Source organism: Rhamphochromis sp. 'chilingali' (genome assembly GCF_963969265.1).
Source record: "Rhamphochromis sp. 'chilingali' genome assembly, chromosome: 3".
NCBI lineage: Eukaryota > Metazoa > Chordata > Actinopteri > Cichliformes > Cichlidae > Rhamphochromis > Rhamphochromis sp. 'chilingali'.
In genome coordinates this window covers 33,840,235-33,867,527 of record NC_137931.1, presented here as the reverse complement: position 1 = coordinate 33,867,527, position 27,293 = coordinate 33,840,235, and the positions used below count along the sequence as shown (strand labels likewise).

The window sequence follows — 27,293 nt, the reverse complement described above, 5'->3', positions numbered from 1 at the left end:
TAGAATGTTGCAGGCCTTTATTAATATACTACAGGTGTTTAAAACAAACAAACAACTCCCTGAATCTCAGAGGATGAGGTGGAAGGAGTTCATGTAAGTTCTCAGTAGTTGTTTGCTGTAGTGTTGCTGTTCCTAAACCCACTGGAACTTAACTCCCCTTAAACAGGTAAAGCCAACTGCATGATTTAAAAACAAAAAAACAAAAACACAAGCAGTGTACAGGAATTTGCATAAAGAGAGCTGCATGCTTCATACCACTTTTGTTTTATTTCTGTTCCATCCTGACAAACACATAATGCCAATCAAGGCAGAGCGTACGGCAAACACACAAATCAAGGGGAAATTCCAGGACTGTATGCACTGCAAAAATACATGTGAATGATAAAACTAAGCTGACAAATGCGGCCCAATGCTCCAGTGAATCTCTAAGGGGCTGAATGGCATGGGAATGAGCTTTTAGCAGAGACACCGGGGGTGGAAGAAAGGAGTCTCATTGCAAAAGAGTTGAATTACCATATCACTGAGGAGCAAATACAAAGCTCCTTGAGAGCAGCGGGGGATCCATCATCCAGTGAAGAGCGGTGTTGAAATGTGGATATTTCTGAGCGCTCAGACACCATACACTGGTAATAAGCAGTGGGGGTGATCACGCAGTTGTTTGAAGCTCACATTAAACATACTAAAAAACATGTGAAACGAAAAAAAAAAAGAATTTTCTTGCCAATATTTGTAAAATATGAGCTGCCTGTAAACAAATTAACATGAATTAAAGGCTTATAAATGAGAGCAAACAGTATGATTCTATTAAATGCTAAAGAGATTAGAAGCCCAAGTTTCCTCGAGCCATACAGTAGCCCAGTTTGTTTTCGTTCCCCAGGAAAGACATGAAGCCCACATAGGCCTCGATTTGAATGGGCTGGTTAAGGACCAGCACGCCATTGGCTTTCCCGGGAATCGGCTTCAAGGTGTGGACTTTCTGTGCTGCATCCTTCAGCTGTTCACGAAACTTTTCGACCTGTGGACCAGAGAACAGGAAAATCAGAAATACAGAGAATTCAGAGCACTTTGCTGTCTGCACACTTTTTTGCTTTGTGGTTTTTCGTTTATATCACCAAACACCCAAATCCTGCTTTTTTTTTTTTTTACTACAAAGGACTATATGTAGCTTTTTAAGGACAGAAAAAAGTCATTTATTAGATTGAAAGATAATAAAATGCTGAAAACTTGCCTAATAGATTTCAGTTTGTTCCTGTAAATCAGGAGTCTTCCTTACACATAAAGGTTGGTCATGGAGTTCCACAGGGTTCAATGCTGAGACTCATGCGTTTTTACAATATACATGCTTCTCTAAGATAATATTACAAAATGTATCATAAATTGTCAAAGCTATGCAGATAATATCCAGTTATGTTTAGAAATTAAGCCAGATGACAAATCAATTGATTAAACTCTGGACATGTCTTAATGAATTTTCTAAACTAAGCTTCTTCTATTTCTCCCTAAAAAGAAACCCTCAGGAACATAATCCCTGCTTTCTTTTTATCTGACCAGTATCAATACTGATCCTGTTACATATCCTATCTCAGAGTGACACTGGGACTAACTAGCTCATGTATTTGTTACTTCTAGGCTGAACTATTGTTATTCATTATCAGGTTGTTGTACAAGCTCTCTAAAAAGACTTCGGTTGATTTTAAATGCTGCAGTGAGACAAGTAACAGGGGTAAGAAAGACAGACCACATAATATTAGTTTCTGTTCATTGGTTTCCTTTAAAATCCAAAGTTTAATCACAAAGCCTTCTCCTTAGATACAAAGTCCTGAATGATCATGTAGAACATTATTACTATCCAGTCTGGATTCAGGAGAACCATCCCTTAGTTGTCCTACTATAGGCTCAGACTCCTTTAGTTTGAAGGCACAAGATAATCTGTGCTTGAATATCTCAGAAAAAAATTAAACTAGACTTATTTTAATTAGGTGGAGCTTGTTTGCAACAGGTTTACTGTTAAGCAAACCAGTTGTGAAGGCTGGGTCTAACTCCTGGCTGTGTCTGTGACTGCACTGATGACTCCTACCTGAGTAAATGCGTGAGTAATAGCGCAATATGTGGGTGCAGCAATTTCCCTTTGATGCTTTTCACCCTGGGGTGAAAGAAGTAAAAGAACTGATGTCTTATTAACATCTAAACCTTTCTGCATCTCACTCTATCGTATTCTCTGAACTTCTTTTTTAAACGTTGATTTAAACAGCAATCTCTTGAGATTAAACCCAAGTGTCTAAGAGCATTAAAACAAATAAGACAAGAATAAATAAATGAAATCAAGTGATCTAAAATACCAGACAGTGAAAACATGCTGAGAACACAATGTTCCAACCTGGAAGATGTGTTTTAATTAGTTTAACCTCCTAAGACCTGAACTCTTCCACGGCATGCATTTTTAATTTCTCTTTGATATTTGGGCTGATTGGGACCCGATGAATGTAAAAACAAAGAATTACCAGATTTTTTTTTTACCTTATTTTTGTTTCTAAGACAAATAAGAGCCACATATGAGGATATTCGTTTAAATTTTGATAGAACAGTAGCAGCATAATGTCCTCGTAAGTGGATATCAGGCCCTTGTAGAGCAAAATTGAGTATTTTGGGCTAAATAACCAAAAATGTGATGTCCACATATGTGGACGCCAGGTCCTAGGAGGTTAAAGGCCAGATGGTGCTAATAAAAGGACTGTTTTGATGCTAACTGAAAGAAAATCTATCAATTGATTTAGCTAGAATGACATTGTATGGCAGAATCTTAATAAAGAGTGAGATGTTTAATCCGAAATATACTCACGTTTGTGAAAAGGCTGGATTTGTCAGCGATATAAAATATTAAAGACTCTAAATCGCATCCATTGACTGTATTGACACGACAACTCAACACAATATGGGACATATGCTGAGAAAAAACCCATCCTCTAATTTCCGCCACACATTACATCGTCTGTAGTATCTGCCCATAAACATCTTATACTGAAGTTCTGCACAAATTTCCCCTTAATGGTCTTCAGTGTCATCGCGAAGAGTCTCCCTAACCTGAAACCTAAAATCCAGTCGTTTAAGTTGCTGTTCCAACACCTTTAAACGATGCTTTCCCTCCTTTCCATCCGTCATGTGTTCATCCACGCAGAAGTCAATAACCTTGTGTCACGACACTATTTTTTGTAACTCTTAATCTATGCAGAAGTGAAAATAAAACCAAGCAGCTTGTTTTGAAGTGGAACGGAATTTCAAATGCAACGTTTCATGAAGCTCAACAAATGTTTCTGTGTACTTTTATATACAGCCTGTCAGTGAGCTGAAAGTACAGAGGCTGTATTTGATAAATAAAATGTTAATGTATGATAATGCAACTCAGAGATGGGGAAAGATGCAAGAGTGAAAGGACGCGGGAGAGACCTGCGAGATTAGTTGCACAAGTTAAGAACTCACATTTTATGAGCTGTAAATTTAAAGCGATTCCTTTTACAGATCTTTATTAATCAGACAGCGCATCAGGACACGATGTGCTGCTGGTATTATCTGGTGATTTCATACCATCAAATGTAATTCACAACAAACTGCTGTTAGGAGACCGTTTTTACAATTTAAAACTGCCAAGCTGTTTGTTATGTGTCGGCTTTTTTGTGTTTGAATGATTCATAGGTCAGTGTCAAGGTGGATTAACAACGTTTTCTAAAAACTGTTCTTTGATTTGTCGCTTTTAAAAGGGACAAGGGACAAGGATTGGAACCAAAATGAGTGAAAAAGCAGCCAGTGTCCAAAGAAGGACCATTAGAAAGCCTGAAGAACGATTGCTCTGGACCACTTTTAAATTAAAAGAGTAAGTATGGCTGATTGGAAGTAAAATACATAGAAATGAGGGATGACTTCAGACCCTTGCATGGTACTGTAATCTGCAGTAATGCAATGTGTTGGAGTGGTGAAGAACCGGTTGTGGTGTCTGTGCTCACTCTTAGATTAGATCAGTTTTGCCTCACTTGACAAATTCCACTGCTTTCTATTAACTAGGGGTGAGGGTTAGGATTCTTCCACCTGCCAAATTCAACTTTAACCGCTGCATAGATTCAGATGGGTGTTTATCTTCAGTAGCTCATTAGGTGTTGAAAATGATGAATTACACATCAGGTGTTATCTGATGGCTAATTCCAGCTAGTTATTTCGCAGTGCTGACTCATTTCGCCAGACAGGGACTCCCAGCACACGGTTTCATTTTTGTTCACTTGATGGATCAATTCATCCAAATTACAAATAGGTATGTTGCACTCACAGAAGGGAGTCATGCAGCTGCACACTTGAACTGTTTTGAGAAATCTGAGTCCTCACCCTGTGCCAGCCTTCACAGGAAAAGCTCCTATTGGAAAATGTTTACATTAAGATTAAAGAAGATTACGTGGAATTGAAGGTGCAGTGCTTGGACCCACGTCTATAGGGTACAGACTGAAACCTACACAGGGGGATACTTCAAAAAGCATGCAAAGCACTGCATAGAACCAGGACACTGCTACTGGAAATAAACTCCAAATAAACTACATCTACTTACATCACGAGATAAACTGGAAAATGTTTTGTGTGTGATCTATAGAGATCCATGCATGCTTAATCAACTTACATCAGTGAGAGCAGTGAAGACATCGCTGATCTTTCTCACGGGGTGGTACGTGAATGTGATGAAGGGGAAGTCAGTGGCGAAGGGGTTCCACCTGGAGGTAAAGGAAGGCTCTCTCAGCCGGTCCCAGAAGACTCGCACCCCTTCTCCGTTTCTCCTGAAAACGCACCAAAACGCAAACATGAAAAAGTGTTCTCCTCTGCCAGTGACAACCGACTGAACCTTCATCAGATGAGTGATAAAAGGGCTGCGTTCAAACAAACAAGTCCTTGTGTTATTTTGCGCTGGGAGCCATGCTTCGCTGCCTCACTGCACAAACAGAGACAGATACCATAGATGCTTACAGGTGACAATTACAGGTGACACTTAAAAAACACTGACTCATTTTTTTGCTTACAGGTTTTAACTGAGGTAAATAGTGTTAAAGTTCCTAATCAAGCCAAATGAGCATTAACTGCATTCGGGCTGGGTAATACTGAATCGTGTCAGCCGTAGTGGTGTTTTTACTCAGCAATCGGTGGACCAGAACCCTCAGTCACACTTTCTCGATTACTCTTTTTCATAGGCACACAGCCCGAGGACAAAGTGAGAGAGAATGATCCAGAATTGTGTTCCAGCACCGTCAGTCAAATCTGATGGTCAGTTAAATACAAAATAATGTCAAGCAGGTTTATTTTTCATGGTGTGGAGACACTTGCTACCCTCATCCCACAGTCCCGCTTATACCATATACAGTGTTTCTTTCTCATCCCTGCAACGCATTCATGCACGCAGATGTCAATAAAGTTGTGGAAATTCAGCATATGTGACGAATCCCGGCTACACACAAAAACAGCCGAGCACTGACGCCATCAAGAACAACTGGACTTTCCAATATTTCCAATGTTTGTTATCTTAGCTTCACTGTCTGCAAATATTTCTCAGAACTGTATCTGAAAAATGTTTATCACACATTTCTCTTGCATAAGATGCAAATAAACAGCATAAATTTTATCCAAAATCATCATCCAGTAAACCTGTCAGCTGTGAGGGGAAATCCTCAGCTCAGTGCAGCCTCACACACCTGGGGGGTGGGGTTTGATCTGTCAGTCAGCCAATTAATTCTGTTCTATTAGCGATCAACTGGCAGTTTCTAGTAAACCTAGTGGAGTTTGTATTAAATCTCAGTTACAGTTTAAAAATTTATGGAAAATAAACAAATGTTTGGGGTTTTTTTGCATGTTAACCCAAATGTTTCAAAATTTTAGTTTACTAAAACATAAAAAATGAAAGTGGAAGGAGCATAAATGGAATAGCTCTGTGCAGAGTGGCAGGTAATCTCCAGTGCGGTGCTTCAAACAGTTTAGCAAAAAATCAGCAAACACACAAACTGTTTCTGTTTGGATCATCATCTGCCTGCAAGCCGATGGTTCAAGCTGCTGAATTTTCCAGGGAGAAAAAAGTTTAAAAAAAAGAGATGGAGAAAGATCTAAGAGTAGGATGAAAGATTATTTTAAGTGACATTTGATAAAGTGAAAACTAAGCTGACATTCTGGATTTTTCATGGATGTGAACATCATGTGCCGCTGAATTTATCTGGTTATTACATGTTCTGAAATAATTTGAAAAACAAATTGAATTGTAATCATCTATCCAATGAAAATGCTAGGAATTAGGGCTGTTCGATATAACGATATGTATCGGATGACGATGTAAAAACGTCTATTGTTTCATTTTACGCTATTGTTTGTTTCGTGGTGTCGCAAAATAAACTGTTTACGGAAATATTTTTTCATCGTTTTGATGGTCACTGTAGTGGCTATATAAATTTCTTAAAGTTCTCTCTTTCTCTTTTATTTTATATAACCACACTGTGGATGGACAAGCGCCTGTTTTTATGCTTGTGGTTAGCAACAACGATGGTAAGAGCATCGCGTGTCCGCTTGTTTATGTTCCACATAAACCTTTCACAATAAAGCTCAAGATCCTGTTCAGACTTTTCAAAATAAACTGAATCACGTGAAAGAGCAGATTGTTTACGGATGAGAAGTAAAAAAGAGCCGCCAGGTGCTAAAAAATAAACCTTAGACTCAAACGTTAGAACAGGCTTTTCCCGCCGTGTAATAAATACTCACAAATAAAACGGCGGCCGTTACAACTTATGTCTAAAAATGTATAGTTTCATGCATCGGTTAAAACACTCAACTCCAGCTACATGACGCGCAGCTGGAAACACTTCCCGCAAGTCGAGCTGCCCGAGAGTCACAGAATTTACAGATTTTGTTACATTTTTGTGATTTATATCGTTATCGGACGATAGAATTCTTATATCGGGATATGAGAGTTTGGTCATATCGCACAGCCCTACTAGGAAGTGTACAGTAGTTTAGTTTAGGCTAAACTAATTTGGACTGCTGTACAGCAGGCTGTTGTCTTCGTGGTCACAGGTTAGATCAGTGAAACAGGAAGTCCAGAGGGTTGGAGTTCTCCATCATATTAGAGGTTCTTTGTGTAGAAGATGACCATAAAAAAGAAATCTGTGACACACTGAGATCAAAATCAAAATTGCTGTTAATAAGATATATTATAACATAATCTACAACTAAGCTAACTGGTTAGCTCTGAAACAATGTAAAAAGGTTTAAAGTAATATAGATTAAAGTTCTGTTTTTATTATATCGCCAGTTTTTTACTCCTTCAATTAAAAGCAAACAAACAGGATATCAAGTGTTATAGAGGAAGTGGGTTGTATTAATCCGTAAATTAGATTATTATCAAGCATTAAAAAGTTATTTTCTTAAGAAATTAGCCTGTTAAACTGAAAAAAAAAAAAAAACTGTTTTTGTTCTGATTAGATTTTATCTACTGCAGTGATTTTTAGCTGATGAATAATCTGCCTCAAAAAACAAATAAAGCTCTGAGGTGTACCCAAAAAAACCTGCCAAACACTGTACAGTAAACATTTTACATGCACAAATAAAACACACAGCAACCTTCTGATATTTAATTCCTACATATTCGTGTATCATTTTGTTTCACTTATGTCCCTAAAGGGGACAAGCAGACCTGCTGGTTTCGTATTAACAACGTTAGAATAATACAAATTTGCACTGATCTGTCCTCGGGGTAAATACTTAATGTGAGGGCAATCTCATGTTTGCCACGCTCAGAGGTAATCCACAGCGTGCTCATCATATTCTCTTTATTCTGCTGTTCTTTCTTTAGTCCTTCTAAAGTAAATACTGTAGGTTTTAATGAAAAAGCCCTCTAGTCATATATTTTCTGTTTAATGAAACCTCAGAAGACTGAGAGCAAACAGACGTCTAAACACTCACAGATCCCGTCTTTGAAATGATGGTAGTGTTGCTCCACATTTTGCAAAGATCGCCATAATTCTCTGTTTACTCTGCTACAGAGGACTCACTAATAGTACTGCTGCTACTACTCAAAAGGAACAAGGTCAAAGAGAGTCCCACGCAGCCCCTCTGCACCTTTCAGAAAGTCAAATCAAATCATAAATATATCTAAGAAAATTTACACATGACTTCATTCATTTCAAAACCTCTGTGAAAAACACCTGGTAACGTTTTGAGGTATCCATGGAAATGAAAATTTAAGTGCAAGCTTAAAAAAACAACATCAATAGCAAAAAGTAGGGCTGAACGATATATCGCATTTGCGATAATATCGCGACATGATCAAGTGCAATTTTCTAACCGCAAAGGCTGCGATTATACTCTGGACATGTCCAAATTCATGGGCTGCATCCTCCTGAGGCCGCATTTGTAGACCGATTACGTCACAGCGACGCGCCGAAGGCTGTCCAAATTACTACCATATCCCAGAATTCATAGCGCGGCCCAGCCAAACTCCAGTTTCCAGCAATGGCGGCCGCTACTAAGTTTTAAAATTACTCATACTAATCTTTCTGGGTCACAAAATAAACTTTTAACATATTTTCAGGCGAGAAAGTAGTTGTGTAAACATCAAATATCTGCTCGGTTTATCAAGATATCCCATATTTGCAAAAGTGCTTCGACGTTTTCAGAGGCGTCTGCTACCCACCAGCTCGACAGCTAGCCGGGAGCTCGAGGGTTACTGATGCGGCCGAGAACGGCACAACTCCCGGCACATCATTTTCAGATCACCGCGGACTTTCGCTGCTCGGGTTAAACGTAATATATAAGTCACTTAGACAACCTAAAAATGTTATTGTTGGGCTTTTTTCAGTGTTTTGTTTGTTCGTGAGTAAATCGGTTTGGCTGAGATTAAAGTTATTAGATTAGATAAAATAAAACTTTATTAATCCCCCGGGTGGGTTCCTCCTTGGTTTTCACACAGCTGACTAAACGTCAAACAGAAAACTTATTAAACAGAAGTATGAGACAGTCGAGAATTTACACCAGTGTCTGGTTATATTTTAGATAGCAAGAAGCAGACGGCTGAGTTTATTAAACTCCACCGAGACAGCGGTGACGCTAATCAGAAGGCTAGACCGTCCAATTTCACGCCTTTAAATTTTAAAGGCGTGTTTGTGTGTGTGTTTATACAATTGCTATTATGTTTGCACTTTATGTGTAATGTTACTGACTGCAGAGATCAGTAAGATGTGTGTATTTTTTATTTATTAGTTTTATTTATTTAATATTATTTTTTAATTGAATGACTGTCTAGTAGTTCACAGATGTCGAAAAACTGAGTGTGGTAAAGCCACTGATTTTTTTTATGTATATTTCTGCAATCTGCACATTGTACTGACTTTCATTTTAATGTTTACACCAGGGTTCCTTGTCAGCACTTTATGCTCAGATGTTTGTAAGCTAAAAATAAACTATTGTGTATGTTCAAATATACTGTTGTGATTGAAGAAGTTAAATAAAAATGTCAGTCATCAATTCATGCATCACCTCATGTCATCATAACAGAGGTCTGTCTTCCAGGAAAGAACAGTTTAAAATTAATGTAATATAGTATTGGCCATACTATATGATGTATTGCTTGTCTTTGTTTAATAATACAGAAGACAAAGACCTTAAAAAATAATCGCATATCGCATCGCAATCGCAATATTGGGGCAAAAAATCGCAATTAGATTATTTTCCATAATCGTTCAGCCCTAGCAAAAAGCTTACACATATCTTTTAGAAACTGAACATCGATACAGCAGAGCTAAGGCAATTAACAAGGATGCTGCATGTTACTCTTTGAGATCTTCTCCTTTGTACAGATCCGACACCTACATTTGTTCTCCTTTCTTCACATCTAGGAGTAAAAAACAAATATCCAGGGACATTTCCTTCTCTCCTAAGTATTTAATTAGTAAAGAAATTAATTTGCTGCTTTGCCAAGACGAGAGGTGAGACAGGAGAACAAATTAAACACCTGATTATTGTTAAAGGCGCTGCTCCAAGAAAAACTCTACTGGATGTCACAGTACAAAATAATTTGGAGTTATTTTGGGTGTATGTTTTGTTTCCCTGCTGCACCCAGGTGGCTCCAACCTGCCAAATCCCACTTTAACCCCTGATGTTACCTCAGCGAACACGGAGGAGTAACAGTGTTCCCCGCAGCACTAAAATCTCTCTGATGGCGCGTTGCTTGGAAAAATGCACGACTACTTGCAGAGAGCTTTAAAGAGCAGAAGAATAGATGTAAAGCAACAGTATTTGTGGCGGCTGAATTTGCCAATAATGTGATTACTGCGGTGTAATAAGTAAAACAATGTGTTTCGGATTATTATGCAGGTTGATACACTGAGTCTCAGTCTCTGGTAAGTGATGGTTTATTTAAAGGAAACATTACTTACAGATGTTCTTCCACTTTAACGAGCGAGTTAAAGTGTTTTCTTGCAGTGTGAGGAGGAAGAAAGATCATTTAGCAGATAAACAGGAGGCATAAGATCCCCAATATCTGCTGAAAAGTGAGGCGAGACCATCACACTGTGAAAGCCCAGATAATTGATTCAGAGCAGAATGTATGCGGTCTGATAAAGAAAGGTTTAAAAATGTAAAAATCGGATGGTGTTGTAGGTGGGCAGGACTGCAGCTTTAGAGAGGAGGTACTGGAGTTAACACTGGGGCTACATAATTAAAAAATGAAGGCATGAACATTTATTTTTTAAAGTCTGATCTACTTGCGCAGTAATTGCAACAGAGTTGTTTTGAGCTTATTTGACCTACTGAACTAGAACACAGTTGAGGGATTTACATAACCATACATACAAAACCAGCTACACAACCATCCCTGTTTTTTTGTAGTGTCTGTTTAACACAGCAGGTACCAAATAAACATTTACTCAAAACAGCGGCTTGACAAACTTGCTGCAACAGGTTTGACTACTCCGTCCATTGCATCTGCGGTTGAACAACAAAAAGAATACTGTTGCAGCAGCATTATCCTTCTAAAGATAATTAAGAAGAAAAGCAGCGGGGAATTAACTGCTGTATATGTTTTGCTTTTTCTTCAGAACATTTCGTCAGTAGAACAAAAGCAAAAATGGTGGCATCACCATTTTTATGTCAGGAGAAGTTCAGGTAACATTGAACATTTAAGTCAACTGACTGAGTTTAAACTAGTTTGCAGAAGGTTCCTGTTCTGCAGGACATGCAAGTTAGAAACACTACACATAAAGCATTACACAATAAATCATGAAAGCAAGACATAAACAGCTACACAGTGAAGGCAACCAAAAGTGAAAGAAGACCAGAAGCTCTGTGAAGACTGCTTTAGTCAAAACGATATCACAGTCTTTACTTGCAGTCATTCATGTTTGGTGGTTTCAGTTCTGGGATTAACTGCACTTTCACACAAACACCCACTGAAAGCCTAAAGCACCGTGAACAGCATTAAGAGCCTCATAACACAGAGTAAATAAGTAAGTCAAAGATGGCACAAATAAGAAATGAAACAGAGGAGCTGAGGTTGGGGTGGGTTGCAAACCTGTTTGCAGGGCCACCAAAAATTGTAGGCAGGCTAAGACAACTTGCATAGTGCATCCTGTATTGCATTTTTCAAAAGGACATGAGAGGATCCATCAGATGATTGGTGGGGATTGCAGGCTTGGATTAACTCTGTGACCATACAGAACTAAAGCTATGCTCAGTTTGCCTGTTGGAAATGTATGAAAGAAGTTACTACCAATCATCCAATCATCCATACATTCATTCATCTTCCCCTGAACCAAAGACACGTCATGGTAGCATTCCAGCCGTCCTTTTCCCAGTAACATTTGACAGTTCCTCCTCGGGGATCCTGAGGCGTTCCTAGGCCAGATGATATATAACCTCCCCGCCTGGATAACCTCCGAAGGTAGGTGTGCAGCAGAAATCCTTGTCAAATACCCGAAAAACAACTAGCTCCACTAAACAAGAGGAAGCAGTAAATTTACTATGATTTTCCACCAGATGGTCGATCTCCTCGTTCTATTTCCAAGGTTGAGCCCCACCTCATTACGGCGCTGTACCTGTGGCCTTATTCTATTGGTCTTCATCCAGATCTCATGACCACAGGTCAGAGTTGGAAAATAGATAAGACTGTGTAAGACTGTGAAAGCTTAAGACTAATCTTTCTCTTCCTCCTAGTACAATGCTTGCATTCCCGTTGACCCATCTGTTGGTCCCAATCACCCATGTCAGCACCAAGGTTTTCTGCTGGAAACCACTGGATTGCTCACTCTTGGGTGGGGGAGAGATGCTGCCCCAAGTACTTTTGGATCTGAGTCATTTGAAGGTATAGTGTGAAGTTATTTTGTGTAAAATGTGAGATCTCGTTACAGTTTTTAGGGTTTTTGTCAAAAAAAAAACCAAAATCTGTTTTCAAGCTGATGCTGGAATAAATGAAACTGATATTGTCTGAGGGAGGTTTGGGCGTTTTCCCTCTAATTTTGTAAGGTCTATGATATAAATAAAATTGAACTGAATGGAAATTTAGTTATCATTTTGAATCTGAAAGTAAAACATTTAATGGCTTGATTATTTGTATAACTGTTGGGGTTAGTGTCTAATGCAATGGCTGGTCTACTGTGGTTTAAAGATTTCTTTTATGATGACGGAATATATTCCTGAAAAAAAACCCATTGTATTTAATTTTTCCAAGTCCAACTTTTAGCGTTTCTTTGTTAAACACCCCTCTATAGTTATATGCTTTTTTGTAATGTTGTTTATATGCAGCTGATGCGTTTTTCACTTTTTCTTGGAAGGCAGATATGATCACTGGAGATAAGACAAATGCCCACACACCAGCCCCGCTATCACAGATTCCTGTGACGATTTGCACCACACTGTGGATTTAACTCATTAACCTTCTGCACATTTTTAACACTGACAATCAGGTATGAAATAACACTGAACCCACACATTACTGATCGCTGCTTAAGTAGCACGGATGCGTGGAAGCACAAACACTCAGGTTTTTTCAGTGTTCAACACCATGCAGAGACCCTGAAGTGAAGACAGATTTCAAGAGGCAACTTGCGCAATTTACTAAATAAAAACTGCAAACTGTCGCTTGCAAAGTGCAACTGTAGAACGCAGCCTGAGACGGATCCTGCGATTCTGTCAGCGGCTGTCACGGCTCAAGGTGGCGTGAGTGGTCGCAGTTTTTGGTGGCAAACGTACCTGCTGGTTTGCATATAATAAAAGGCGACAAAGAGGAGAAATAAATCAGGATGGAGATGATTTCCCAACAGTGTTCTCGTTTCCTTAATGACCTGTCATGCCTATGTGCTCATTTTACCACATGTCTTGTGCAACAGAGCACTTCCTGCCAACCAGAATTAAACACCTGAGGCTAAACAATAGTGGTGTAGCTGTTGATATGTCACGGTCCCAGGGAGGGGCTGCATCATAATGCAATCATCTAGCCCTGTTTACACAAGTGCTTTCAAAATGACAATGTGGCTGCTGAACACTTTGTGCCTCCTCCTGAGCAAATGTTGTGCAGGTAGAAAAAGAAAAAATGGCACAAAAGCAAAGCCCAGCCTAAAAGACTGATTATATTTCAGCTCCAAGGGTGAGGATGGTGGAGTTAGGTTTGTACACACTGCCCTTTGTAAAAGTGCGCACCTATTGCCCGAGTATCAATGAGGATATAAAAAAGCTTTGGAGAATTCCACAGGTAAGTTATCACTGTGAGAGGGACCAGCCCAAACAGGCAGAGCAGGGCTGGGCTTTCCAGCCAGAGGCCTTGGAAGTTTTCACTGTGTTTATTTGGCAGAGCTGGGGTTGGACTTTCACTGCACCTCATTTTGTTACAGCCACCGAATCACACAACTGGAAAAACAGGCAATCAGGGCCGATTCAAGGTTTGCACCAAAATAAAGGCGAGAAAAAGGTCAAACTGGGGAAATCCACCCTTCCCTGACCTTCCCATTGCAGTTCCACTTAATACACAGTGTTTATACAAAATGCACACATGCCTAAGAGACGCATGTGTTTTCTGAGCTTTAGGGCAAGTGACGATAAATTCCTCACTGGGCTTTCAAGCGCTTCGGACTCATAAGTCAACATGCAAGATAAATATCAATCCCAGCTCCAGTTATCATGGCAAGTGTCCCACATTGTCTAAGAGCACATAAACAAATCTGGTCTGATTGCTCAACACAGCCTGCGGGTTTGTCAGCCATCCATAGATGTATCCATCAAACAAGGTTGCACTGAAAGGACTAAAAACAGATGAAAAGCAAAGGTGGATTGGTACGTAGAGAAACAAAGAGAAGATGGGGAATTGAGCTGCACACATGATCAGACTGCTTATGCAACCTCTGAAGCCTAAAACACACAGCCGTGATACTGTACATACAGTCGTGCATACGCTGCGATATCATAGCTGCAGGCTGTTGGCAATGATGTTTCCACCGTGAAAAAGCAGAGTCCACAGGCTGAAAGCTGCTCCCCAGGTGTTTGAATTTACAGCGGCCTGCCCCAAACCATGAGTCTGAGTCTACTGCCGTTTATTAATTCATACTGTACACCACGGGTGCAACCTGCGTACACACTCTGCTCCTCATTTACGCTTTGGGCTTCTTAGCTTGTTTGTTTCCTGTTGTATTTACAGTTGGAACAAGACTTGCAGTACAGGTAGAGCTACAAAGCTAGGCATTATATTCTTACAGTTACGTATGTGATTTTGCTGGGCTTTGTTTCACTTGTGCAAATTCAAATCTGATTGTTTTTTAATTTTGCATTTTATGCAGAGGACAGTTTGCGTTTTTAAAAGTGCAATTATGGCAAAGCCCACTGAACCTTTTTTGCACGTGTTTCAGGTTTACTGTTTAGCTTGATCTAAAAAGACTACAGACTGAACACATTCCTAAGTCCTGGTCCTGGTAATGAGTTGATAGTCCATCTCATGATATTTTTAGTGCTTCTCTTGTGTCTGTGGTGAACTCTGCTTCTGTTTTCTTTCCTGTTCACTTTTCAATGAATCCAAATTCTACCTATTCATAGCATCAACACCATAGACCAAAAAAAAGATGTCTGCAGCACCGTAACTTCACCTTAATGGAAATAAAGGATCCACTGGTGGACCATGCAAGCTCAGCAAACATTTACTGCATACTTGATGTTGACTGTGGCACTTGCACAAATTTATTTAACACTTTTCTCCATAATTTTACTGATACAAATGTGAAAAACCTCCCTCCTCTTCCAATTTTTGCAAATTTGTATTTATGTGACTAACTATAGAACATTTGCCCATCAAGTTTGAGTTCAAAAGGTAACGTTCAAAAGACTTTCTTATTTTTCTTTATGATAAATGTACAGATTGAAAAATCTAGCTGAGTTATAATACAAATATATGGAATTAGCCTGCTTTGGTTTACAACAGCTGCAGCTGCTTTCACTTAATGCTCATCTCATGAGGTCTGCAACTGTGTGTTTTGCTGATGATACATTAAGTACCTACTTTGTACTGCCTGCCACCTGCTGTCTGAATGTATATGCTGCTTTAGTTTGTATAGGTGTGGTCGAATGACTTCACTACAGCCTAAAAGCAGAAGAAAGACGTTTGACACACCATTCATCTGTAACAAGTTAATTACCTCGCATGTATTAATGAGGAAGCATTTTATTTATTAAAACTAACTTGAGCAGATGAAGATGGGGGCTAAATAATAGTTGGCTACACACATTCTGAAGCCTTATAGAGAGAAAAGTATCCGACCAGATGAGAAGCAAAGGAGAGCAGAGCTGGGATTACTTCTAGCCCTCTTAAATATATATTTTTTCTTACAACAGTTACTGAAGCAACCTCTAGTGGGGCTTCTTTAAACCTCCACACCCAGCTCTCTCAGACGGGAATAAAAAAAATAGATGATGTGCTGGGTAATTAGATTGTCTAGACAGTTTGGAAAGAAGGCACTTAAAACACATCTTTCCCCACAGATGCAGAAGAAACTGTGCTTTTTCTTCACGGGTGCACCTGGAGAATGTGTGAAGAAAACACAATAATCAGGACTAAAAATACTGACACTCCCTCCACGGTTTCCAGTGACATCATCAAGGTTTCGGGAGACTGGTGGGGTGCACACGCGCACACACACACGCACACACACACACACACACACACACACACACGCGCGCGCACACACACACACACACACACACACACACACACACACACACACACTGTGCTTATTTCTGAGGAGGTTGGGAACACTTGAGGTCAATTGTTAAGAGAAGTGCTTTCACTCAGGAACTTTAATTGTATTATTACTTTTAGGCAATCAGACTAAAAATGGAAATAATCAAATTAAAGAGTCATCCTTTGATGTCATCTCTCTGATACCGTGCCTTTGATATAGAAATGTAGCCAACAGTAGTACATTTAATGCCACAAACTGCCTCACTGCGGTCAGACAATGTGCTGATTTTTTGCCAGAGCCGTATCCCATACCATGAAAGGGGTTTGGACGTGATCCTATCATCATCCATGATGACATGACATGAAGAAATGTGATGTGGCGTGCTCCTGACTTGAACCTTCCCTTCACCAAGGGTGCACACTGACATCAAGTGGTCATATGACAACTGTCAGCATTCAAATCACGCTGCGGCTGCCTCGAAGAACAACAGCACAAAATCACACAGGTAGCAGAATTTCTCTGCTCTAGGTCAGTAAAAGAATTGTTTCATCACTCTGTGAGCTTTTTGATTTATAAAGGAAGAAGAAGCCTTTGTATTTGATTAATGCAGCCCCGCTGGGTGGGATCAACATTGCAGACGGAGGTGGAGCATTGCATATTCCTGATAAGGGAATGTGAACCAACAGGCATTTAAAGGGTGCTTTTCCAGTCATACTGACCATCCAAAGCTCGTTTACACTATAGTGAGCAGATCCCAACAGACAATGCAAACAAATAGGTGCAGGTATTTGAATGTAATTTTCCCAGCTCCTGCGTTAAGTAAATGCAGTGAACATACGGCGAGCACTTTGTATCCCAGTGGATGGAACGATGACTACAGCATTTTTTAATCTGGTCACCCTAATTCACCCACACATATAGTACTTTCTGGACCACCTATATATTCAAAGGTTTCTAGAAAGGTGCTGGAAACAATCCCAGCTGACTTTGGGTTAGTCCAGGGGTCCCCAATCCCCAGTACACGAGGGCTGGTGTCCCTGCAGTTTTTAGATGTGTCCTTGATCCATCACAGCTGATTTAAATGGATAAATTACCTTCTCAACATGTCTTAAAGTTCTCCAGAGGCCTGGTAATGAACTAATCATGTGATTCAGGTGTGTTGACTCAAGGTGAGATCTAAAACCTGCAGGGACACCGGCCCTTGTGGACTGAGATTGGGGGCCCCTGGGTTAGTCTGTTACAGGGAGAGCAGAGACATTCCAACTAGGAACCTTCCTGATGTAAGACGCAAGGCGACAACGCTGCAAACTGCACCATCATTACTTCCCCGCATTATTGTTTGTGTTTTTAAATTAGGGCTGCCACAAACGATTATTTTGATAGTCGACTAGTCACCGATTATTTATGCGATTAGTCGACTAATCAGATCATCATCCACTGGACGTAAAACTACAGCTTATTGCACCAGCAGCATCTGCTCTTATATAACTATCATTAGCTTACAGCTTTAAGTGTTTAAGGTGCTAACTAAAAATAAAGACAAGATGATAGTTTATTCAATTTTAATGAAATTTGCAGATTGTTTCAGTGAAGTTTAATGAACTCCTTGCTATCTAAAATATAACAGGACAACGGAGTATATTCTCCAGCATCTCACACTTTTGATAATCAGCTGTCTGCTTGACGTTTATTCAGCTGTGTAAAAACTATAACTTTAATCTCAGACAAACCGATTTACTCAGGAACAAATAAAATACAAAAAAAAAAAAGCCAAACAACAACATTTTTAATTTATCTAAGTGACTCATATATATTTAACCTGAGTAGCGAAAGACGGCGGTGGGTTAGAAAACAATTTGCCGGGAGTCCGGTGTTCTCACCGCGCTAGTGACCTAGCCCCCGGCTAGCTATCGAGCTAGTGGGTAACAGACGTCTCCGAAAACGTCGGAGCGCTTTTGAAAATATGTGGTGTCCTGATAAACTGAGCCGATATTTGAGGTTTACACAGCTACATTCTCGCCTGAAAATACGTTAAACGTTTATTTTCTGACCCAAAAAGAATAATAAGAGTAATATTAAAACTAACTAGCTGCCGCCATTGTTGGAAACTAAGCTGGGCCGCGCTATGATTTCTGGGACACAGCTGCTTCTTCTTCTTCTTCGGGGTTTAACGGCAGCTGGCATCCTTGTACATGCAGTGCTGCCATCTTCTGTTTCAGTCCGTTATTACACTCTTAAATCCTGCTACTTATTCCTGCGTCTTTTGGGATCTTACAAAGCTTCAAACGACGCGTCGACTATTAAATCAGTCGTCGACGATTTTGATAGTCGACGTAATCGTGACTAGTCGACAAATCGTGGCAGCCCTATTTTAAATACACAGGAAGTAACTAGAACACCTGCATTAAATTTGCCAGCAGCAGATCACAGTTAAATAGTTTCACAGCTTTGTTTTGTGTCCAAAGATGTGAAGTCACGACACAATTCAAAAACACATGGCTTAAGCCAAATATGTACTGCAGGTCACATGGATGTGTTCCTCTGGACATCGGCTCCACACAGAAGATTCTCTGACTTTTACATTGGTAGCTCAAAGTACAGCACTGCAATAAAGACTTTCGCAATACGACTGTAGTCGCCTAAGATTGTTGTTTATTTTTTATAAATTCATGTTTTATGCAACCTTAAGTGAACACCATTTCCCATAAGCCCTGGGGTGTTAGCGAGACACATGTTTCGAGTGAACAGAAACTCATAGAGGAGCTATGGGGACATGACGTCATGACTTTGGCTCTGTCTTCTCTCTGTTCGCCACTGAGCTCCTCCATCACTCAGAAACGAATCATTAACACTGCAGCTCATCTCCCCAGCTGGCCTCGTATTAAGGTGTCATGTGGAAACAAAGTTTTCGTGAAGCGTCAAAAGAGGAGCGAAGCAGGAAGATTCATTTCCATATATACATGAACATTACTGTAGATCGGCTTCTCTCAAAATAGGAACGACCTAGACAAAAAAAAAAGAAGACACTTCCTGGGGGAGAGACGAAGAGGAAGACGGGGAATGAAAGGGAAGGAGTGCTGAAGATGAAGACAGAAAGAGGAAATGTTTGAGGCTCCAGTCTTTCTCATTTGAAACCGTCTCTTTACTGCCGGACTCCCGGGTGGCTTCCACGAGCATTTTATGTATAATTTAATGTAATGCGCGGAGATAAAACCTCCAATAAAGGCCGCGCTCTCTAAGCTCTTCACAGCACATTACGTTTTATTCATCAAATTAGTTTTAGTTGATTTGGTATCCCCTGAGCCGTCTTTAAAAGGTTTAGATGAAAGGACTGCATTAATTTTGCCACTAATCAGTTAAGTGACAGCTCCAAGTGACAGCTCTGCACTCCTTACCCTCAAAAACCTTGCTGCAAACACTCTCGCCATCCATGCTGTCCCCATTTGCTCCTTGCACCGATCCGCCGCACACATTTCACACTTTCTCCTACATCTTCTAACGTTTCTTTAAATTTGACACCGTGTTATATGATACTAGATTAAAATCAGCTGTGAGATGATTACAGACCGGCCACAAATGTGACCGGGCATGTTTAACGTTAAGGCGTAACGGTTAATGATGAAGCAAAGGGACTTATTCTTCACGGGGAATTGAGCTTTGTGAAACAAATTAGAGCAGAGTGAAGATAATTGGAGCTAATATTTATAATTCTCCAGGTAGACATTTTCGTTTGTTAATGACCGACTAAACCCCACAAAGAGTAGTTTAATGTAGTGTCAGGAAGCTTTCGTGGTTATGATTCAGAGCCACGACACTCTAAACTTCTGCATTTAACCCTGAAGTCAGCAAACTAGTTTAGGGACTAAAATGACCGTCATAATCCCATTCAATTTTGTACAGTAAAAGCTTTTTTCTTTAATTAACACCCCTGTTTGCTCAGTTTAAATACCAATGTGAAATTCCTGCAAACATTTGTAGGCATACAGGACATTTCTCGAGCTCCCCCTTCTCTTTTTATTTTGCTTCCTAGGACCAAGACAAGGAGTCATTTTTAAAATGGTCTTGAGCAATAGTTCTTCTGTTTTTTCAGTTACTCTATGGACATTAGCTGCTTATTCTCCCATTTTCAGTCCAGTCCTTGCATCTGACAATTTTCAGAGGTTTTATTTGATCTTTTTTCTCTGAACTAACCCAAACAAATCAGACAACTTAGCAAAAAACGATTTCAAATTGCATCCTTGGGCATTCGTTAATAGCAAAAAGCTACTTTGGCTGATCTGTTATTCACAAAGGCTCACCACAGCAGGTAGCTCCGTATGATTTGGCAAATTTGTTTTACATGAAATGGCCTTGTTAACATTAGATTCAAGGTCTTTCACTTGTTAGGCAAACGTGTAAACCACTAAACAACAGAACCACTACTTTATGTTTTAATTTCTAATTTAGCTGAATCGATAAAAAAAGAAAACTGGGCAAGTGGAGGACAAAAGAAGAAGTTTCAGGCCTAAGAAACTATCTATAGCACACAGTATCGTAGAGTCATGTCCTTAAGAAACAGGAAGCAACGGTTCACAGAAGCCTAATCAGGAATGGTCTCAGCAGAATTTACAGCTGTCATTCCTAAGGAAGGGAAAGAGGAAGGAAAGGCTGAGGAATGCCAAATGACACAAGAACTGGACTGAAAGCCAGTAACAACAGGTCTGATGGAGAGATAAAGCCAAATTTGACATTTTCGGTTCAAATCATAGTAGGCATGTACAGAGAGCCATCTGTAAAACATGGTCTGTCGTGGTTTGGGTTGTGTTTCAGATCAATCTTGTCAAAACTGATGAAATTACAACAGCTGAAAAGTATGATTTGATTTTGATCCACCATAGCACTGTTGCCTCATAGCAAGAAGGTCCTGAGTTCAATTCCACTATCAGGCCGAGGTCTTTCTGTGTGCAGTTTGCATGTTCTCCCCGTGTTTGCATGGGTTCTCTCCAGAAACACCGGCTTCCTCCCACAGTCCAAAGACAAGCACTTAGTGGGGATAGGCTAATTGGAAACCCTAAATTGCCCATAGGTGTGAATGTGAGTGCAAATGGTTGTCTGTCTCTATGTGTTAGCCATGCAACAGACTGGTGACCTGTCCAGTATGTACCCCGACTCTCGCCCTAAGACAGCTGGGATAGGCTCCAGCGCCCCCCAAGACCCTGAAAAGGATAATCGGAAGCAAATGGATGGACAGATAACATCATCTGCAAAACATCTGATTGGCAACAGCTTAATTTTTAGCATGAAAATGATCTTAAACACACTACCAATGCAGTAAGACATACCTGAATAGAAAAAACACACAATGGAGCACTAACAGTCATGGACTGGCCTCCACAGAGCCCAGACCTCAACATTGTTTTAGCAGTGTGGAATCACCATGATAGAGAAAAAAACAAAAGGCAGCCAACATCCAAAAAGGAGCTTTGATTGTCCTTTAAGAAGCCTACCTAAAAGAAGACTACCTAAAGAAATGACAAAAAAGCTGAATAACAAAGTTCAGCCTGTGTTGACGAATAAAAGTCAGACTAAATATTGACTTTCAAGCTTGGCAGGATAGTACAAACACTGTCTTTGCCTTATGTAAAGTATTTCCATGTATGTTTGCACATTTCAATTAATTCCTGCACCTAATTTAAATTTTCCAGAAAAATGCAAAGAAATGCACAGGACTGTAGATGATAAGCATTAGTAATCAACTGACAGTCGTATTGTTTTTGAATGTCATTTTTACAGTCCACTAACCCTACTCAGTAACTCGAATCTTAAAGCTTAAAGCTTAGAAGGCACGTTTTACTGTTGGACAAAATGAGCGGACTTACTCCAGCAGGGAGCGCTTTGGGAAGCTGAAGGTGCCGTGGGAGATGCGGTCCACAAAGTTAAGCGGGATCCTCTGCATCTGGTCACAGTTGAACATCATGAAGTCGTACTTGAAGACCAGGAGAGAGAATTCTGTGATGAGAACAATGCGCTCCTTTTCATTGTTCCAGTGATCCACTCTGAAACAACCAAACAGTGTGTGAGCAAGAACAAAAAGAAAAACAGAACAGAAAAAAGCAGGTTTTTAAATGTTAAATAAAAAAATATTTCAGCTTCAGTATTCAAATATTACAATGTCAGCACTCAAACCGCTTCCAACAAAAGGTATTCTTAAGTTATTTTGCTTTCACTGACTCGTCATAGTCTTCTTCAAGTAAACTAACTTGTTTATTCACCTGCTATAAAGATGGATTAGCAGCATTGCGGTATTAGGAAACAGCAACAAGAAAATCAACCTCACTCATTTATTACTTCACTAAAAACCTTTCAAAACAAAACACTTAATGAAATGTTTTACATTTTTCATCAGCAAGTTTAAAAAATAAGCAAAAATAGCCAAAAATGATTGGAATTCTGGAGGTCATATAAAGTTAATACACACGCACACATATTGTAGAGCTGCTCAATTATGTACTCTTACAGTTCACGAAGTAAAATAAAAATGCCCTGGGCAAAGATCATACAATATGGATGTAAGCATTTCTGAAGCCCTACATTTTTACTGGAAAAATGGGCTTTCTTTTATGCCCTCAAAATGTCTCCAAAAATGTTTGCAGTACTAATTGAAATCACAAAAAAACCATCATTAAACACACATTCATCCACACACTCCATCCCTCACCGCTGTGCGAACAGCTAATTCGTGGTGGCATGGATTCTCTTGGAGAAGCTCCCTTTCTTACAGCCCACTGAGCTGGGCGCACTTGGTCACCTCAGAGTGAAACACTCCTGATTGCTGCTGGCATCCGTAAGCCAGAGAAGACAGTTCACTGAACAGTCAAAGCTTTATAGAAAGGTGTGGGTGAAGAGCTGTGACTGTGCTGATGAAATGAGTTAACCTTGACTGGGCACGGGGCAGCAAGCATGCTACAGATGTGATGCACACTGTGGGTGGGCTGACATGCTGTTAAGCACTCGAGCCTGACAAAACAAACTGTTGGTCAGGACAGAAACCGACAGGAAGTACCTCTGCAGGACCCTGCACACTGTTTGGTAGGGTACATTTTGAAAAATTGTTTGTTTTCTTTCCGCTAGCTTTTGCTACAGCTAGCAGACTGTTAGCATAGCTTAAAATCTCAAAGGAGTTGGTGAGCGGCGGCTGATCAATGAGCTCAACTGCGTTGCTTAAAACTGAGATAAATATCTATCTATCATTACCACAATTCACACAATTTCCCAGACATGTCTTTATCTCTGGTTGCCACATTGCTGCCGCCCCTTTAGAAATATGGTTGCATGCAACTCTAAGCTAAATATGAAGGCACAGTGGCTTCTAAATGGCTTGGCTTGTCATGAAGATTGTAAAAAGACACAAGTCTATCCTGAGACAATGAGATCTATGTATGCTAAAAGTAAAGCCAGCTAGAAAACAGGACAGACCAGGTTTTATCTCTGGACAATCAAAAGAAGCATTTAATTGCCCAGATTTACCCAAAGTATGTAAAGTATGTCTTTAAGTAACTTAAAGAATCTTCCGGGGCTTTTCTGAAAATTAACTGATGGAAAATAGTGTAACTAACATTATTTCTCTCATTTTTCCTACATAAAAAACACCACCTAGTGTATTTTTAAAAGATGGCCCTATTATAAGAAATGTACAGCAATTGAGACGACTTTTTGTAAAGCAAGTGACAACCTTCAGCTAAGCCAAATTTGAGGAATTTCTCATGCTTTGCTGACATAAGTCTTCGGCCTCCCTTGGGGCAAATTCTGCAGCAGAGTCGCAAAATTACCACATGATGCACTCTTTCTGTTGCTTGAAGTCCTACGCTGGCTTCTATGGCCATGATAACAGCGGGCCTGATGTAGGACAGGCGTTAACGTGCATGTGTGTGTGTGTATGTACCCAGAACCGCATAAACTGGGATGCATTATTCATTCTCACATGGCCAGCCTTTTAAATGTTTCCTGAAAGCTTGTGCAGGAGTGATGCAACCTGACATCACATCGAGTGCACTTTGTAAATGTCTTGCAGTCACTTTGTGTTGCTCTGTGTTCAATCACTATCTCTGCTTGAGATTAAGAGGTATTCGAGGAGGGTTTTTTTTCTTGGCTTTGATGAGAACAGAAACATTTGGAAATATAGCAAAAATAAAATATCAGCTGTCTTTCCATTTTATCCTGCGGATGCACACAAACTCCACAATTCACACACACATTCATACAAACACTTTTTCCTACATCTAAGTGTTTTAGATGTAAAAACCCCACACATTCACATTCTGATGAGCGCATTAGGAGCAACTCGGGGTTCAGTATCTCGCCTGAGGCTACTTTGGCATGCAGATTGGAGGAGCCGGGGATCAAACCACCATCCTTCAATCCCGCATTACTTCCTGAGCCACAGCTACCTATTAGCTGATCAACCTGCGTGTGGTGAGACAGGAAAGGCTAGCGAATTAGCAGCAACTGAACTTTCAAAATAAGTGCAAATGGACTATCCACTAGTAAATCGATCACATCGTTCTCTCAAAGACATGAAAAACTTACGGTAACTGGAATACACCTGTGTTCAAGTTTGAGTTAGCTAGGTCAGGACAGAACAGAATATGATTTGAATGAATTCATATGAATGAACACAATATGAAATTGCTCATTTATTCTAGTGGTTTTCAGTCATCGATTATCAGGGATGGGTAATTAATTTTCACAAAGTAGAGAGCAAAGACCAAGAAGCTTATCAATAAATAAAATGAATATTGAGCAGAATCGAGTTTAGATTATTTGTGCGGCCCTCCACAACAGCCCCAGCTTCTCACGGGCCCCTTGGGAAAATGAACGACCGACCTCGATATATAAAAACAACTCAAACGTAAAAGCTGATACAACATTTAAATGGATTTTACAAATGACTTAGGCTTAGGTTAAAGCAAACAGCCCTGACTAGCAGAACTCATCCTTTTATACATGTTGCAGCACTTTGGGTGTCATGTTTCCTTTCTGCTCTTTAATGTATGACCTCTTTTACTTTGTTTGACTTGGTTTCTACTGTGGGTTTATTTCCCTTTTAGTCCAGGGAAACAAACTTATGTTTAGTCACAACTCATTTAGTGCCACCTCTTTTGTCCAGTCTGGTTATAACAAAACAAATGCATTCAAAAAAAGACTTTTAAATTCTTTTGGTACAAGTGTACTACTATATTATAATGAATTATTAGCCTTTTATTCAATGTTTAATAGTGTTTCTAAATGCTAAATGTGGGTGATGGTGTGGGGTTGAGGGTAAAGGTAAAAGGTTTTCACTTGGCGCACAAGGCGCCGCGCACTCAAACATGGAGGTGTATAACAGAACATGATCTCATGAACTCACTCTGCCATCAGCCAAACGCTGAGAACGCTGCCATCTACCTCCTCATTCACCAGAGCTTCAACGTCTTTGATGGCCTGATTCAGAGTGCCAGGCTGAGGAGACAGAAATGCACGGGTGTCACTTTCTAATTTTCCATTGTGACAATCACAACGTGTGCACAGAAAGCTTAAGGGGTAATCTTTGAGGCAGATGTGCAGCTGGGACTAGTAAAATGTCAGCGTGTGTGCGTGTCAAACGAAATCACAATAAACATAAGCATGAAGCCCGGGCGTGTGAAAATGTCTGCGAACGAAGAGAGCCGAGCGTGTAGAAATGTGAGTAAGTCAGGTATTTGAACACACAAGGGAACACTCCAGCGCAGAACACACTGTCATCTGTGAGCATTTCTGGTTTTGAATGCTCTGCCAGTCTTGCACTTTATGTTTTATTATTTCAATGCCAAGCTGGAGCGAGTGAAAAGATTAGGAGTTCATATTGAGGTGCTCTTGACAGTCATTCTGTAATCTGAGGATGGTGCTGAGCTGGCCTGGCAACATAGCAGGTATGACTGATTTCCCATCAAAATCCAAAACAACAGGCCTCCAATGAACAGAATCTTAGCGATCCTGATAACGTTCAGCTTGTTGTTGGTACTTTTTTTTTAAGTAAAAAAAGGTATTCCAACCTATATACTCATTTTTTTCTAACATAAACTCGCCTTTATTATGTTTGGTGCTATACAGATTACTTATATGCTTCTGTTGAAACCTTTGCACACTTTATACTTTATCATTATTTAAAAATAAAGTTTTTAATGACGTTACCCAGGTGTGTGGTCCACTCTGGGCTGATGAGTTTAAGCCACAGACAGGAAACAGCTTAGGCATGTTTCAACCACAAGTTAAGTGCGGGACTAAAACCAGGAAGAAGTTTGCTCCTTCGAGCCAGATGAGCTACTTTCTCATATGGAGTCCTATGAAATGACAAATTATATGTTGTGTCTCTTAAATATAGTAAATAAAGAAGATAGTGTATTAAAAAAATGAAAGTATTCTAAATAAAAGTCTAACCCAGGCGTCAGTGCGCTTACAGAAATGTGTGACATATTACTGGGAGCACTTTGCGTCAAGAGGAAACGCTGATGATATTTTACCCTTAACACGAAGAACTTCCTTAGTTTAAACTGGTCCAGGGTGGGCTCCACCAGTAGGTGACGGCCCTGGGTCGAGGTGGCCACGCTCTCCGCTGGCCGCTCCTGCGCGTCCCCTTTGCGGCCAGCAGCTGTCTGAGAGTCCTCCGGAGGGGTCGGAGAGGAGCTGAGATCAACCTCCTCCTCCGCCTGCTGCTGCTGCTCTTCACTTCCTTTAACTACTTCATCCTCCGCGTCTGCCATGATGAGGCTTCACAACTCTTCTGTTAAAAGAAGTCAGAATACTGATGTGTCTGGATCTGATTCTGTCGGCGCCTTCCCAGCGACGGGTTCCTGCACGCAGTTTTTCCGAATCGATACTTAAGTCGAGTTATTCTTAGAAGCTGGTAATACAGGTTTCTTACCTTAGATTATAGAAAGCGCAGTACGTGTGGAAAGGTACAGTAAGGCAGGAGCAACAGGTGCACGACTTCCTTGTTCCGGGCCCAGTGTTTGTTTTGAATGGCGGCGGACAGCAGCGCTCACGTTTGCGCACATCCGATTTACACAGACGGCGCATGGT

At 40.2% G+C, this 27,293-nt stretch overlaps 1 protein-coding gene across 1 annotated transcript; it reads right to left on the bottom strand.

The window, feature by feature from the left end:
* tprg1 (tumor protein p63 regulated 1) lies at window positions 1–27,293 on the bottom strand. The gene is made up of 6 exons (XM_080876847.1): window positions 27,136–27,293; window positions 26,735–26,994; window positions 25,603–25,694; window positions 22,076–22,252; window positions 4,658–4,811; window positions 1–1,015 (listed from the first exon to the last, which is right to left on the bottom strand). The coding sequence occupies exons 2-6, from the start codon at window positions 26,972–26,974 to the stop codon at window positions 821–823; spliced, it is 858 nt and encodes a 285-aa protein (XP_080732973.1). The 5' UTR covers window positions 26,975–26,994; window positions 27,136–27,293; the 3' UTR covers window positions 1–820.

What these genes read in the sequence shown, in the direction of transcription:
- tprg1 (XM_080876847.1), bottom strand. Translation starts at nt 26,974, where the DNA reads ATGGCAGACGCGGAGGATGAAGTAGTTAAAGGAAGTGAAGAGCAGCAG. An exon ending in AGCGTTTGGCTGATGGCAGA is followed by an intron (nt 22,253 to 25,602) that starts GTGAGTTCATGA and finishes TGGTTGTTTCAG; the next exon opens with AGTGGATCACTGGAACAATG. An exon ending in TCTTCACTGCTCTCACTGAT is followed by an intron (nt 1,016 to 4,657) that starts GTAAGTTGATTA and finishes TCTGGTCCACAG; the next exon opens with GTCGAAAAGTTTCGTGAACA.